Source organism: Carcharodon carcharias, chromosome 11 (assembly GCF_017639515.1).
Source record: "Carcharodon carcharias isolate sCarCar2 chromosome 11, sCarCar2.pri, whole genome shotgun sequence".
NCBI classification, from domain to species: Eukaryota; Metazoa; Chordata; class Chondrichthyes; order Lamniformes; family Lamnidae; genus Carcharodon; species Carcharodon carcharias.
Genome location: NC_054477.1, coordinates 73,799,399 through 73,816,837, shown reverse-complemented (window position 1 = coordinate 73,816,837; position 17,439 = coordinate 73,799,399). Strand labels below are relative to the sequence as shown.

At 42.2% G+C, this 17,439-nt stretch overlaps 1 protein-coding gene across 1 annotated transcript in view; it reads left to right on the top strand.

The window, feature by feature from the left end:
• The window catches only part of LOC121284194 (transmembrane protein 182-like), a 69,364-nt gene that overhangs the window by 13,989 nt on the left and 37,936 nt on the right, over nucleotides 1–17,439 (top strand). Inside the window, exon 2 of the mRNA XM_041199443.1 lies at nucleotides 9,871–9,970. Within this exon, the coding sequence (XP_041055377.1) occupies nucleotides 9,871–9,970 (100 nt within the window). The remainder of the gene's footprint in view (nucleotides 1–9,870; nucleotides 9,971–17,439) is intronic.

Here is a 17,439-nt window from a genome sequence, read left to right as displayed (position 1 = left end):
ATCCAAAATAAAAATACCTGGAAAAACTCAGCAGGTCTGGCAGCACCTGCGGAGAGGAACACAGTTAAGTCATATGGACTTAAAACGTTAACTGTGTTCCTCTCCACAGATTTTGCCAGACCTGCTGAGTTTTTCCAGGTATTTTTATTTTTATTCTCTTAATTAGCTTCAGATTTTCACAAGCTTTGATTCCAAGAATGTGTTTTGCATCAGTTTTCGTCACTACAAATGGAAGTGCTTGAGACTGTTTTTTGTAGTTCACTTTTAAGTGTGCACGTGCCTTCTACTGCAATTTTTTCACCTTCAGTGAAAGACAGCTTCACTTTTGTTTTAGTTAACTGTTTCTCTTTGCTTATCTTACTATGTAGGCTTATGAGACATTTGCTTGTGCACCTGTGTCAAGCTTGAAATTCACCATCATGTTGGTAATTTTTAAATTAACCTTCCATTCATCTTCTTTGGAATTTGCTGTTACTGCACCAATGAAAAGTTCAGTTTCAGTGTCTGTGTCATCATCTGCAATCGTGTGCACTTTCTTTGATTTAAACGTCTTAGTGAAGTGACTTATTTTATCACAGTTCTTGTACTGATTTCCGCAGGCTGGACAACTACCTGGTAAATGCTCTGTTCCGCATCGGCTGCATTTAAATGTTTTAATAGCAGTTTTGTTCTTTTTACCTTCAGGCTGTCTATTTGTTCTTTCCCAGTGATGTTTCTGTTTAACTGCATATAACTACTTGACCATGTGCGGCTTATCATCTTAAATCATCTGTTCAATCTGATATTTCATTGTCTGTGCTGCTCTAAGATATTTATTGCTTTCTCTAGTGTGAGATCAACTTCTTTCAAAAGCTGTTCTCTCAGAGTGTCATTTGCAATCCTGCAAATTATTCTGTCTTGGATGAGTGATTCTTCATGCTCGCCAAGTTCACATGATTAGCTTGTTTTCTCAGCTCAGTTACATATTGACTAATGTTGTCACTGCCTTGCATGCACGTAAAAAATCGTCTGTCATACATGATATTTTTCTTAGGTCTGCAGTAGGTTTTGAATTTTTCCATTATTTCTTTCAAGTAATTTTGTTTCTCATCACTTTCAAATGTGAATGCGTTGTAGACTTTGAGGGCTTCTTCCCCTGTTATGTGAAGAAAGAAGGAAGACCTTACCTCAGGGTCTTTTTATCACTAACCGTCGCTGTGAGGTATAGCCCGAATCGCTGCCGGAACCTCCTCCAGTTTTTGGCGAGATTGCCCACCAAATTGAGCTCCATTATTTCATTGAGTTTACCCAATCGGGGCTGCGCTGCCATTTTGCGTGGGCAGGCCAATTAAGGCACGCCCATTGTGACGCTTGCCTGGAAGCGCTGAGCAGTCCCTGTGCGGACAGGGGAGTTTCCCTGAGTTGTTTCCTGTGCTCTTTCGAGCATGCACGCGGAAGAGTGCAGAAATCTCCTTAAGGCACGGAGGTGCCTCAGGGAGATTAGTTTGAAAAGTGCAAATTTAAATTAAGGAGAAAAAAAGCTTTTAAAACATGTACCCACATGTGACACTGCCACATGAGCTGGGACATGTCAAAGAATTAATGTAAAAATTTTTATTAGGTTTTAAAACACTTCATGAAACCTCATCCCACCCATGGATGAGGTTTCCTAAAAAATGTGAAGGCCACCTGGGCTCTTTGCCTGCTCACTGATCTTAAGGTTGGACGGGCAGCTCATTTAATTGAGTTAATTAGTTTTTAACAGTCATTGACACTCTGTGCCTGCTGAACTGACAATCTAAATGACATGCGGTGACATTGGGATGCCCGCCCGATGTCAACGTGCGCCATTTTACCCGTCGGTGAGTGGGTCCCACCCCCGCTCACCGCCTGGAGAATTCAGCCCCATGTCTTGTTTCTTTTTTTAATGATGCACATCGACATTGTAACTGAGCTAATTTTATTGATAACACATTTTCCTAACATGAACACATCTCTGGTGTGTGATTCTCGCAAGACAGGCTCCAACATGTGCTATGTGACCTTCAACCCCCAGGTCAGGTGATCCCATGTATAGTATAGAGTACTGTATAATATCTAATACTGGAGTCTGCAACCACAATCAGTTATTATCATTAAAATAGGCAGAATTGATTGATAATTTCACTGGTCATCCTATGGTCCTGAAAGTGTCTGGGAAAAAACAAACTAACTCCCTGTCCAGGACAGCTTTTGAAACAGCAAGGCAACAAGGGCACACAGTTTTTTGTTAAAGAAAAAGGGCCTTCGATGAGCTACATTGATTACAGATATGGGAAGGTTAAGTAGGCTAGGTAAGAGCACCCACCCAAATAGATGGCATGTCTGGTCTTTATTTTCCTTATTTCAGAATTACCGATTGAAGTGTGTGACTTTGATTACATCCAATACTTTTCACCCTACTGTCGGGTAAAGAAACTTATGATTCAAACCAAACTTTGCCTCACCTCCTGTTGGTTAACTTTCAGAGAGATTGAAGAAACACATGGGCAAGACATATGAGCATCCACTTCAAGTTGCATGGACATGCTAATATATTCTTAGGTTATGTCATTCTACGAGTAGATATAGGGCAGTATGAGCCAATTCCCATAAATGTTGATAGGATGAATAAGGAAAAAACTATTTCTTATGGTTGGAGAACCAGTGAAAGCAGCTCCAAGGAAATTCAAGCCAAACTATTAAATACATGTGCACAATCAGTCTGCATGGACATGTTGACATATAGAATATTGTTATATACTTATTGCTCTGTGTACCTTTGCTCATCTCCAACTTCATAAGAACAAAAGAACACAAGAAGTGAGAGCAAGAGTAGACCATATGATCCATCAAGCCCTCTCCACCATGCAGTACAATCATGGTTCTTCTTGGGCTTCAAATCCACTTTCCCACTTGCTCCCAAAAATCAAAATAGACCAAAGATCTATCTATCCCAGCCTTAAATGTATTCAACAACCCTCTGGGGCATTGGATTCCAAAGATTCATAAGCCTTTGAGTGAAGTATTCCCTCTTCATCTCAGTCCTAAATGATCACCCCTTATCGTAAGACTGTGCCCTCATGTTTTAAATCCCTAGACCAGTGGAAACAATTTCTCAGCATCCATCCTGTCAAGCCCCTTCAAAATCTTGTGTGTTTCAATAATATGTCTCATTCTTCTAAGCACTAAAAAAAAAGGCCTAATTTACACAGTCTCTCATCACAGGACAACCAATCTAGTGAATCCTTGCTGTGCTGCCTCCAAGGCAACTCTATCCTTCATTGAATATGGAAACCCCACAGTACCCCAGGTGTGCTCTCACCAAATAAGACGTTGTTATTCCTGTACTCCAATCCCCTTGCAATAAAGGCAAACCTGTTTTCTGACTTCCTAACTGGTTGCTGTGCCTGCAGGCTAAGTTTCTATAAGTCATTAACATAGATTGTAAATAGCTCAGTACCAGCACTGATCCTTGCGGCACTCCACCAGTCACCACCTGCCAACTTAAAAATGCCCCTTTTATGCCTACTCTTTGCTTCTTAAGTGTTAAACAACCCCCTTATCTATGCTAATGTGTTACCTCCAACTCCACTAGCTCTTACCTTACTTGTTAACCTTTTGTGTGGCATTTATTGAGTACCTTTTGGAAATTAAGGTTGACTACATATACTGGTTCCCCTTTATCTACCCAACTAGTTACATTTTCAAAAACTAATAAATTTGTCAAACATAATTTCCCTTTCATAAGCTTTGTTTGGTCATACTATAATTTTCCGAATGAATTATTAAGACTTCCTTAATTATAGATTCCAGCACTTTCCTGTTGACTGATGAAAAGATAACTGGCCTGTAACTCCTTTTCTTTCTTGAACAGCGGTGTTGCATTTGCTAACTTCCAATCTGCTGGAACCGATCAAGAAACTAGGGAATTTTGAAGAATCATAGCCTGCGTATCTACTATCTCTGCAGCTATCTCTTTTAGAACTCAAGGGTGTAGACCATCAGGTCCTGGGGTTTGTTGGATTTTATTCCCTTAAGTTTCATGAGTACTTTTTCTCTGTGGATATTAATTACCTTAGTTTCCCCACTCTTTTTAGCACCCAGGTTACTCTCTATTTCTGGCACGTTACATCAGCTACATTCAGGTGATGTCCTTCCTATCATCGAAACAAGGCTCTTCTCTAAATTCTTTCCCTGGGAGCCTCCACCAGGTGTCGCGGTCCTTAATATCCCACTGTATGCAACTTTGGCTGATAAAAATAGCAACTGTATGGCTTAAGGCATTGTAAATTGGTACTTGGAACCTCATTAATTTTTAAGACTCAGTAACAATTCATTAGTTTCACACCCACAATGTCTGTAATGTTCCCTCATGGCCTTTTTTGATAATATATTAAAGTACTTGTAACAAATGAGTTCAGAGACATCACATGTGTTTATCAAATTGAATGAGTGCTCATTTCCCATTCACCCTTACTGTATTTGCTAACTATACCTATAGAGGTAGAGGTGGAGTTCTCTGTTTGGTTCCTGATCGCTTGTTGCATGGGATTTAATGGTTGCACGCGGGCTCTCGCCCACTGGCTCGAGAACTGGTGGGAGCCCTGTGTCGCCTCTGCTGGGGAGAGCCCTCTGGAATTAAATCAGGCACTTAAGCATCAGGCTTTCCCTAAGGTTAGATACCCTTAGAGGGTGGAAATCCTGCCCCCCAAGAGTTGCTGGCCAATCAGAGGCCAGCAACTTTCCATTGCATTCAGTGCTGCCTGGGGTAGTTGCTGGCAATTCATCCACTCGTGTCCCAGGATCAATGAGGAATCCCAGGCCAAAGGTGAGTAAGGGCAGGATTGAGGCCATGGGATAGGGGTTGCAGGAGTGTGGTGGGGTGAAGAGGGTCTGCAGAAAGAGCAAAGGGCTGGCTCTCAGCAGGCACTCCCCATTCCCGATGCTGGGCCCCTTGATCACCCACCCACCCCAGGGAAGGCTGCAGGCAAACCCGACAGGGTTTTGCACTTTGGGCTCTCCACGTGGTGACTTCCCCTGCCATTGCCACTTAACTGTCCACTTAAGGGCCCCAACTATTCCGGGCAAGAACGCTGCCCATGAGCATTACCATCCTGGACTTAATTGGGCAAAGAAGGGAAGGCGGCGGGGTCCTGACCCCGAATCCTCCCGCCGGATCAAATGGCCCCATCTGCCTTCACACTTATCACTGGAGAAGGATTAAATTCCACTGATTTTGTTTACTTTCAGATTTATAATGCTGGTGAGTCTCCCCAACTCCTTTTTTGTGAATAAAAAAGGCCTACAGCTCAGCACCATGACAGACACAGGTCAAGTTGTAATTTCTAAACATACCTCTGATGTGATGAGGATTTGCTCTGTGTTTAGCTGCTGTTCATTGACCTATATTCACTATATTTGAATATAAATTATATAAATTAATTACAGCAAATCTACAGGAAATATAGTATCATTATTGCCTTATCTCTGTGATCTTTTTCATAGGATGAAACTATTTGTCCATTTCTTACCAGATTCTGCAAGGAGAATCATAGAATGTAACAGCACAGAAAGGTGCTAATTGGCTCAGTGTGCCTATACCAATCTTTGAAAGACCTATCCAGTTAGTCCCATTCTCCTCCTGTTTAGTATTTCCCTGTTCTCCCCATCAAACATTTATTCAATTATCATTTGAGAGTTACTATTGAATGTTTCCATCACCCTTTCAATCAATGCATTCCAGATCATAATAATATGCTGCATAAAAATAATCCTCCTCATCTCAAGTCTGGCTCTTTGCCAAGTACATTAAATCTATATTCTCTGGTTACCCACCATTCTGCTAGTGGAAATATTTGCACCTTCTTATCTCCATCAAAATGCATTTGAATGCCTCTATTATATCTCCCCTTAACCTTCTCTGCTCTAAGGAGAACAATCCCAGCTTCTCTAATCTCTTTGCATAACTTCAACCCTGGTTTAATTGCAGTCAATCTCCTCTGTGCCTTCACCAAGGGCTTGACATGCTCCCAAATGTATGTAGGATCCTTGCGTGTGTTCTCCGTGGATTGTCACCTTGACATGGTGGAGAGGCCTGTGCATTCTGGCAATCCTTTGAGTGATGCCTTCAGAAGCTACTTGCTCCTGGTAGTCCCATCCACAGCAGCAAAGTCAGGGGAAGGCCTATCCATGGCAGCAAGGTCAGTGGGGAACCAGACAAAGTGTGGTCCAAAAAGTCCCCAAGGGTAAAACAGGTGAAGGAAGAATGTGTATCTCAGCAGAAAAAAGCTGCAGTGGGAATGTGGTCCTGAGCGTCATGGTTTGATACATAACTGAGATCTGATCACCAACCTGTCAAGATTGTGCAGACAATGACAGTGCCACAAGGTCCTCATTTTAAACAAAATCACATGCAGTCTTTTACCAGGGTCTAGCAAACAAGTCCTGTGGCAGCATCATACGATGGCGGATTGATGATGGGGACAGGGCTGTGAATGAGTGAGTCCCTAGTCAAGAATCTGCATGCAGGTGACAGATGGATGAAGGTCATTGGACGTCTTTGTTAGGACATAGGTATCTTTGGACTGTAGCACCTGTGATTGACAGTGGGATCTGAGTTCAGCTGGTCCACACTTGTCTTTCCTCAATATTGGTTAGCAGCCATGTAATACCAAAAAGATTGCTCTTTCCTGCTATACCAATAAAATGTAAAACTGAATTTTTGAATTTAGCAGCCACCAATAAAGTTGTACAGAGTTTATATTGATTGATGTTAGATAGTTGAGAAAACTATTTTGGATAAATCTTGATTGTCAGTTTTCTGCCAGTCCTACTATAAAACTGATATTTCACCAAATATGTTATTTTGTCCATGATTAGGCCAAAGGTGAATGGTGTCTGGAGCCAAGTGGCCCTGGCAGAGCCCAAACTGAGCATTGGTGAGCAGGGTACTGGTGAGACATAACAAAAACAGAAAATGCTGGAAAAACTCAGCAAGTCCAACATCATCTGTGAAGAGAAAAACAGAGTTAATGTTTCGAGTCCGTGTGACTCTTCTTCAGAGCCGTGAGATGTGCCGCTTGATATCACTGTCGACAGCCCCTTCCATCACTTTGCTGTTGATTGCCAATAGATTGATTGGACTGTAATTCATCGATTGGATCTGTTCTACTTTGTGTGGACAGGAAATACCTGGGCAATATCCCACATTGTCAGATATATGCCAGTGTTGTAGCTGTACTGGAATAGCTTGGCTAAAGGTACGGCTAGTTCTGGAACATAAGTCCTCAGCACTACATCTGGGATGCTGTTGTGGCCCACAGCCTTTGCTGTACCTCTGCACTGAGCCATTTCTTGATATGAGGCGGAGTGAATCAAATTGGCGTCTGTGATGATGGACACCTCAGGAGGATGCACTTGGCACCTCTGGATGAAGATGGTTGTAAACACTTCAGCCTTGTTTTTTGCATTCATGCTGGTTTATACCCTCATTAGGGATGAGGATATTCATGAAGTCTCTTTTCCCATTAGCTGTCTATCACCATTCACGACTGGATGTGGCAGGACTGCAAAACTTTGATCTGATTCTTTGGATATAGGATTACATAGCTCGGCCTACAGCATGTCATTCCCACTGTTTAATGTAGGATAATGTAAATAATGTATCTAATAGTCTCAGAGTCTTGGGGGGACTTGTAGTGTAAACGGTTAACATTAAATATGTAAATAGTCTACATCATCAGTGGTGTAAGATCACAAACAGAGATAGTTCTATGTAAAGCCTTGTACTGTACATAGTTAGAAGAATGTTTAATAAAAGTTAAAATTTACCAACAGTGTTGTCTCCAGCAGTCTCTGTTGATCCTGACCAAAGAAAACCTAAGCCCACAATGATTATAACAGATGGTGGCAGCAATAAAGACAACAGAAAAAAAACTCTGAGGAAAAAGCCCAGCAACTGAAAAAGCAGTAAGCAAAATGACTCCAAAGAAAAGACAGTGTGGGAAAAACACCAACAGAACTGGAAGAAAGGCTAGAGTGAAGAAAAGCAAAGGAGAAAATCTTACTCTTCCCAGAGTGCTTTGAATATGTGGAAGACCTGAATCAAGCCAAGAAGTGGCAGAACTGGCATCGTAGGTTTACCAGGTACAGAACCACTTTGGGACTAGCAGAGAAACCTAGTAAGGGACAAGGTCAGGATCCATCTCTACACCATAGGCAATAGTGCAGATGATGTACTGGTCAGACAGGCATAAATGAAGAAACAGCAACATACATAAACATTCTAAAAGCTTTTGATACATAGTTCAGCCTCAGAAGAAACAGAATTAGAAAAGGTGAAGTTCAATAGATGTACCCAAAGACCTTCATTAACGATTTATATATCAACTATCTGGGAATTGCAAATATGGAGCCCTGAAAAATGAATTACTTCAAGATCACATTGTTGTAGGAGTTTTAGTAGTGTAAGTCCCTGGCCTGATTATTATGGTAGAGTGAGGTATATGAAAGGCCATGAGGTTTACAGATTTGGTGGAAAACAGTTCTGTTGTTGTTGGCTCCTGGAGGCCCAGTTTAGAACTGCTAGATCTGTTCTAAATCTATCCCATTTAGCATGGTGGCAGTATCATGCAACATAATGGAGGTGTCTTTAATGGAAAGACCAGACTCTGTCTCTATGCAGTCACAGAAAGATGCATTTGCAATAGGTAGATTGTTGAGGATGAGCTTCGATAATTTTTTTCTCTCATATTGGTTCTCTCAACACCAGCTACAAATCCAGCCTAGCAGCTTTGTCTTTCAGAACTTAGCCAGCTTGGTCAGTGGTAGTGCTACTGAACAGCTGTTGGTGATGAGCATTGAAGTTCCCTGCCCAGAGTTCATTTTGTTCCTGTGCTACCCTCAGTACTTCTTCTAAGTTCTGTCCAACATGGAGGAATATTCATTCATTAGCTGAAGAACGATGGTAGGCGGTAATCAGTAGGGGGTTTCCTTGCCCATGTTTGACCTGAAACAATCAAACATCATGTGATCCAGAGTCAATGTTAAGGACTCCCAGGGCCACTCCCTCCCAATGTGTCAGCACGTCTGCGGAGTCCTCCGGTGGGATAGTCCTAACCAGAGAAAATGAAGGAGAAGCCTGGGATGTGAGATTCAGTTTCAAATTTTTGTCTGTTAATCATTCCTGTGAAGTGCTTTGGGGTGTTGAACTGCATTAAAGGTACTATATAAACGCAAGTTGTCATTGTTTGTCAATGAGGGAAATAGATGCCATTCACAACAGACTCCAAAAGAGCTAAGTATGCAACAAAATCATTTTCATTCTATCTCACTCACGTTTCCATCATTGAGCTGGCAATGATTTCTGCAGATTTGTTCCTGAAATAAGGCATTATGGTGGCACTAACACTAGCAAAGCTTAACTTTGAAAACCGTGATAATTTCACCAGTTATATGTATCATATGTATATATGGTATTGGAGGTAAATGTGAATGTTTCCATAGGCACTGGTTGATATAAGAGTTCACATCGCATTTTAAAATGGAATGTTTTGAGCACTAGTTAATCTTAAAATATAATTGATGCTTTAATACAATTCATTAATTCAAACATAATTTAATTCTAAAATTTTACATGAAATTTTCCACTTTAATAGAAAGTGGTGCAGAAATGTATTTGAAAAGTTTTTGCAATGGTAAAATTGATTTTGTCAGTTTTGTATTCAGTCAACTTTATTGGAAAATCAACCAAAATTGGAGTGTGTAAAATCTTAAAACAATAAAAATGATATTATAAATAATATATTTTTGCATATTATAAGAATATTGCAGATTATGGAATACTTAAACATTTCCTTTCACGTTTAAAAGGGAGATAAAGTTGGTGCCACATTTCATCATGAGGGCTTTTTCTGGAGATGCTGGTTTAATGAAGCAGTAGCCGATAACAACATCTGGAAGTTCTGGTTCAGTGAGTAAAATAATATTTTAATTTAGAAAATAAGAAAAACAGATATATCAAGCCTTCTAAATTTTAGTTGCTGTCTTAGTAATTTTCAAAACTAATGCTAACAGACTAGTTAGCCTAACATCAGTAGTAGGGGAAATGTGAGGGTCTTTATTGACGACATGACAACAAGGGATTTGGAAAATCACAATATGATTAGGCAGAGGTAAAATTGTTTTGTGAGGGGGAAATTGTGTTTTATAAATCAATTAGAGATTTTGAGAGTGTAACTAGCAAGGTAGATAAGGGGGATCCAGTGGATATAGTGTATTTGGATTTTCAAAAAGCATTCAATAAGGTGATTTATGCACGGAGACAAGGGTCATGGCTGAGGTACTGAATGAGTACTTTGCATCTGTCACTCATTATGTCTGCCTTTACTTCCGTTTTTAGCAGGGAAGGAGATGTTGCACAAGTCATAATGATGGAGGAGGTAGTTGAGACACATGATGGGCTAAAAATTGATACAGAGAAGCTATTAGAAAGGCTGGTTATACTTAAAATTGGTAAGTCACCAGAACAGGTTGAGATGCATCCAAGGATACTGAAGGAAGTAAGTGTGGAAATTGCAGAGGCATTGGCCATAGTTTTCCAAACTACCTTCTATACAGGGGTAATGCCAGAACTGCAAATGTTATACCCTTGTTCAAAAAAGGGTGTAAGGATAAGCCCAGAACAAAAGGAAAGGTCAGGGATAGGTTAGCGGAAGGGAGAGATTAAATAACAAAGATGTTATGGAACAAAAGGCAAGGGAGTGATAATGGTTGTAGTAAAGAAACAAAGCATGGATCCAGAGTCGGTGTTAATGGTAGAATAAAAGACAGCTCCGACAGAAAGCAAAAATATGAAACGAGATACAGACTGGCACTTGGCAAAAAATAAAATCCAAACGGAGGACATTGGAGAAGCTGGGGCTGTTCTCCTTAGAAGAGAGAATGGTGATAAAGGTGTTGAAATCATGATAGTAGATAGGGAGAAACTGTTTCCATTGCTGGAAGGATCTAGAACCAGAGGACACCGATTTAACGTGATTGGCAAAAGAAGCAAAAGTGACATGAGGAAATCCTTTTTATACAGCAAGTGATTAGGGCCTGGAATGCACTGCCTGAGAGTGTGGTGGAGCAGATTCTATCGTGGTTTTCAAAACAGAATTGGTTAAGTAGCTGAAGAGAAAAAAATTCAGAGCTATATGGAAAAGGCAGGGTCATGGGACCCTCTTTTTTTGTTTGTGTGCTCGGGAACTTGCAGTTCTGTCTGATTAATGACAGTGGTTGTCTTGATATCTTCTGCCATTTTGAGAAAATTCAGGGCTACGTAGGCATCGCTGCTCAAGAGAGACAGAGGCTGATTATGAATGATTTACATCAGCTTGAATACTTGTTTGCCGCCATACCTTATTTGAAGATAAGACTATACACAGATACAGTTAACTAGGAGACTGTGCATTGTACTTCTAGGGCAGGATTTTCCCATTAGCAAGCGGGGGGCAGAGCCCGCTCACTAACGCGTAAAATGACACGTGGTGACATCGGGTGGAACTCCTGACGTCACCGCGCCCCATTTAAATTTTCCGGTAGGCAGGGGTGCAGCAAAATCAGCTGCGGGCCCGCCAACCCATCAATGGCCAATTGAGGCCATTGACAGAGTACTTAAACTAATTAATGGACCTGCCCGTCCAATCTTAAGGTTGGCGGGCAGGCCAGGAGCCCCAGCGGGGAATAGAAAAAGCATGAAACCTCATCCACGGGCGGGATGAGGTTTCATGTAGGTTTTAAAAAATTTTATTAAAGCTTTTGTAAAAGTTATGGACATGTCCCAACTCATATGACAGTGTCACATGAAGGTACATGCCAGGAATTTTTTTTTCTATTTTTCATATTTGTGACAGAACAGCCGATCCCCCTCAGGCTGCACTCAGCCTCACTGAGATGAGTGTGCACTTTTGTGCGCATGCATGAAAGAGCACACTCTCGATTTTTGGATTCCCCCCACCCACACAGGGAGCGCATAGCACTTCCATGCAGACGGCGCGCTGGGCGGGCCTTAATTGGCCTGTCCACGTAAAATGGCGCCACGCCCCCATTCGGGGGCTCCAATCGGAAGCGCACCTGTGAGCACCCACCCTTCAACTTCGCCCCGGATGGCGGGAAAATCTTGCCCCTAATCTCTGCTCCAGCTGCTTGCAGACTTCAAGTCATGAGATTTTTACATCCAATCCTGTTGATTGATGTAATGATTGACAGCAGTGTAAGGTGTTGTAGACTGTTGCATACATTTCAGTAGGTCTGAAGAAGTCTTCATGGTGACATGTAGGTTAAGTGTAAGTCCTTATTGACTCTTAGAACTATTTACAAATATACGGCAAAGGGTACAAGTTAGGAGCTCTCTCCATACTGTGGGTATACACGGTTCTGTCCAACCCTAGACTGCCCCTGGGTGCTGATCATGTGCCTCTTACAAAACTGTGTGGGTGGTCCTGTACTCAGCCCCGCATTAACCCTATATTCTACACCTCTCCCCAAGTCTTTATCGATGTATTTTAAGTGATTTTGGTTAACCGTATGTCTTACATTGTAATTTCTATCCTACATTTGCATTGTAATTATCACATTATTACTACGCCATCTCCTCCCTTCAAGTCCTTGAATTCAAAGGTTCAGGTGGTTTGGCCACCTTATAACCCTTCCATATTTTGTTCACACAATTGTGGGAGGATTGTTAGGCTCTTTAATTGCTGGTTCTTCCTGTAGATTTGGAGGTTGTTATGGCATCTGGGTATGTTTTCATCCTTTTCTTGCATTCTTTCATATTGAACCGCTCTTGGTCAGTTCGGCTGTTGCGCTGTTCAATGGTTGCAACCCTAACTCGTGTCTTGTGGGGAGGATGAAGATTGTGCTCATCTCCTTGTCATTTATTTTGCTTCTTCCATCGTCATGTGAGTTGTCATGATGTCCTCTGTGGCAGAGGATGAGCATTCCTGTGACTAAAATGAGATTTAGTGGTACGCTCGGCCCTGTGCTTTACTGTCGGCAATGGATGCTGCTACCAGGTTCCAGCATCTCTTGTGACTTTGGCATGCTAGCTGGGAGCTGCAGCATATGTTCAGTGGTTGCAGTGTTGACCTGCTATACTGTTGTCACAGCTGAAGGTTTAGGCTCATTGGATTGCTGGTTGCTCTCTTTTACATCCTGCACTTGAGGCATTGTGGTTATCTCCAGGTCTGACTGGCTGGTCTGAATATAGAAGGTCTTCCAGCACCTCTAACGAGAATGGAGAAACCTGTTCTGCAAAGTGAGAAGACAGTTCAGAGATGAAGTGCCAGTCAGGATATTCTTTTCCTGTTTAAGTACTCAGGAACTAGTCGTTCTGTATGATTAACAACGGTGGTTGTCTTGACATCTTCTGCCATTTTGAGGAGGTCCAGGGCTACACGGCACCCCTGCTCAAGGGAGAGAAAAGCTGGTTATGGATGATGTACATCAGCTTGAAGATTTGTTTGCTGCCACATCTTAATTGTTCCAGAATCATGTCTATGACTGGAAGTCTGGTTCCTCCGGGCCCTAGGACTGGCATTTCTGTTGTTCATACCCAGAGGTGTCTCAGCCACGATTTTTTGCCTGACAGGACTGTTACGCTGGCTCCTGTATCTATTTGTCTTGCACAGTTTGTTGCAGTGTCCAACCCTGTTGCACTGAAAGCATTGGGCTACAATTGCAGGACACTGATCTTGCCTATGGGAGTGCTTTGCTCCACAGCGTTGGCATGGTTGCTCTGCTGGCCAGTTCGGGTATTGCTTTCCTTTGCCTGGAATTTGGCGCCTTTGTTGCTTAATTAGCTGAACTGGGGGTTGGCCTGTGCATCACGGTATATTCTCTCCCCGTAAAATGGCTCTGTGCAGCTCATGGAGTCGCGACTGCCTAACTATCTGGATTGCTTTTTCCTTTGCTTGCATGAGGTCCGAGAGTGCGTCATCTGCTACACCTACCAATATTCTGTCTCTGATGTGTTCAGATTTTAAGTCTCTGTATTTGCAACCTTCAGCCGTTCTATACAGGTCATGAATGAACAATTCAACATGTTCTCCTGGCTGCTGGACTTACCTGTTAAATTTAGCTCTTTCAAGTGTTTTATTGCTTCAAAACATCAGATGATTTTAGTACTTCTTCAAATTTAGCAGATGATTCATTGATTCACAAATGGGCCTAGCGAGGGAAGCAGTGTGTTAACCTGCTTCGCTTCTGACTTTTTGTCTGAACCCAAAGTGATGCTGTATCTTATGAATCTTTTCCTCCAAAGTACCCAATTACGTGGTTGACCCGGGCCTAGGATTAGTCCGAATTGATTTGGAAATGTGGAATCCTGATCCACAGGTAAATTTTTAAAAGTGTAGGATTTCAGGATTTCAAGATGTGTTGCCATTCACTTGGAGACAGAGGGGTTTCCCGCACTTGCCGGTTCTGGTGGACTCTGCTACAAAGACGATCATGCTCAGCTTGAAGGAATTTGAAATAGTGGCTGCTTGATCGACCAGCTGCAGACTTCTTAGTTTCAGTGTTATGCTTTAGGGTCACTAAAATGTCGAATCCTGACCTTTGCTGGTCTTTAAAGCTGATTCTTTTGTCGCAATCCTTCTGCATTAATTTTTTTTCTTTTCAGAGCAAGCATGGATGCAAACTTGGGGACCTGGCTTTTCTGATGGAGTTTTTAAATAGCAATTTCTGACTGCTGAGAGAGGAATGAGTGCTGTTGCACGGTGTGTTGACCTGAGGAATGTTGTGCAAGAGAATGCTGGGAAAGTCTGAGTGTGGGACTTGTACCTGCAAGTGTTTTGTCACTCACACTTCCTACCCGTCCGAGGTCCTGGATTCCCTTGGGCCACTGTTTACGGTTGAAGGGACCACACTTCTGCTGCTGACTTCCTTGGTCACGTGCATTATACCTGCTTGGTTGGATAGGCTGGCCTCACCTGTTCCTCCTGTGCAAACTTCACCTCATTTCAGTCCCTTAGGAGAATTCCCAGTTAAAAGTCAAAGACTGATGTTAACCTTTCCATGTCTTATTTCCATTCCTGTTAAAGCCACAGGAATCAGTGTCCAGTCTGCCATTCTGACCCCAAGGTTCCTCTAACTAGAAACCCTTCCTTTGACAGATTCATCATACCTGTCATGATAATAGTTGATTGTGGAATGGTGGAACATATCGTGCAGACCTTAAAACACCTGTTGAAGAAGACAAATGTGGACGGAAGAGACCCCTACCTGGCACTGCTGAATTTCACGAATACTCCATTAGAGGGCATTGGATCATCTCCAGCACAACTCCTGATGGGGAGAAGATTAAGAACTAAGCTTCCAGCTGCACCCCAACTGTTATTTCCACAGCCAGTGAGCTACAGTGTGCAGGACCTGCTCAAACTGAGACAGCAGAAGCAGAAACAGTACTTTGGTTGAGGTGCCCGACCTTTGCCTGACCTAAACATGGGAGAGACAGTGAAGATTTAGCATGAAGAGACCTGGAATCCTGCTGTTGTCACAGGAATCATAGGAGAACCGAAGTCTTACATAGTGCAGACTCCAAACGGATAACAGTACAGGAGAAACTGGAAATTCTTATGGAAAACAAATGAAACGCAACCCTGCTCTGAACCAGAAAATGTAGCTGAAGATCAAAAACCAGAATGCACCAGTGAAGCAACAGATAACCAGACAAAGCCTGAGAATCCTGAAAATTATCCAAGGGGTGACAGTGACACTGAGCTGGAGAAAGCCTCTTGTCCTTCGAAATCACCTCTGTCACCATTCAGAACATCCAGTGGAAGAATTGTGAAAAAAACCACAGAGATACAGAGATGAGTGAAAGATAAAACTGACTGATCAAACGAATGAGAAAGAACAGATAAGATAACAGCTACAATGTTGATAGCAAAGATCCATTCAAGTGAGAAAGAAAGACTCTAGGGGATGGATGCACCATCATGGCTAACTAAGGAAGTTAAACACAGTTTCAAATTGAAAGGAAATGTATACAATTCGATGGAGATTAGTGGAAGGTGAGAAGATTGGACAGAATATTAAAAAAAACAAAGAATGATGAAAAGAATAATAAAGAGGAAGAAATTAGAGTACAACTGAAATCCAGCTAGAAATAGTAAGAGTTTCTACAGGTATTTAAAAAAGAAAAGAGTAACCAAAGTGAGTGTTGGTCTTCTCGAGAGTGAGCCTGGGGAATTGATAGAAAATAAGCAAATGGCGGAAGAACTGAACAGATATTTTGCACCTGTCTCCCGTGTAAAGAATGCACTTAACTTCCCAGAAATAATTGTGAATCAAGAGTTAAGCAGGAGGGAGGAACATAAAACAATTATGATCATTAGGGAAAGGCCAGGAATTGTGCAACAAGATGAGAATTGTTTTCTCTCAGAGGTTTATGAGTCTTTGGAACTCTCTTCCCCAGAGACTGTAGAGGCAGGGTCATTGAATATTTTTAAGGCAGTGGTAGATACATCCTTGACTGACAAGGGAGTCAAAGGGTATCGGGTGTAAGCAGGAACGTGCCTTTGAGGGTTCAATGTGTTCATCCATGATCCCTGACTTGCCCTTGTAGCCATAGTATTTATATGGCTAGTCCAGTTCAGATTGTGGTCAATGGTAACCCCCAGGTTGTTGATAGTGGAGGATTCAGTGATGGTAATGCCATTGAACATCAAGGGACGATGGTTAGATTCTCTCTTGTTGGAGATGGTCATTGCCTAACACTTGTGGTGCAAATGTTACTTGCCACTTGTCAGCCCAAGCCTGGATTTGTCCATGTCTTGCTGCATTTTGACATGGACTGCTTCAGTACCTGAAGAGTCATGAATGGTGTTGAACAGTGTGCAATCATTAGCGAGCATCCCCACTTCTGACCTTATGATGGAAGGAAGGTCATTGATGAAGTTGCTGAAGATGGTTGGGCTGAGGACACTACCCTGAGGAACCCCTGCAGTGATGTCCTGGAGCTGAGATGACTGACCTCCAACAACCACAACCATCTTCCTTTGTGCTAGGTATGACTCCAACCAGCAGAGAGTTTTCCCCCTGATTCCAGTTTCGCTTGGGCTCCTTGATGCCACACTCGGTCAAATGAAGCCTTGATGTCAAGGACAACCACTCTCATGTCACCTCGGAAGCTCAGCTCTTTTGTCCATATTTGAACCAGGGTTGTAATGAAATCAGGAGCTGAGTGGCCCTGGCGGAGCCCAAACTGGGTGTCAGTGAGCAGGTTATTGTTAAGCAAGTGCCACTTGATAGCACTGTTGCTGATCCCTTCATCAATCTACTGATGATGAAGAGTAGACTTATGGGATGGTAATTGGCCGGGTTGGGTTTGTCCTGCTTTTTGTGTACAAGACATACTTGGGTAATTTTCCACATAGCTGGGTATATGCCAGTGTG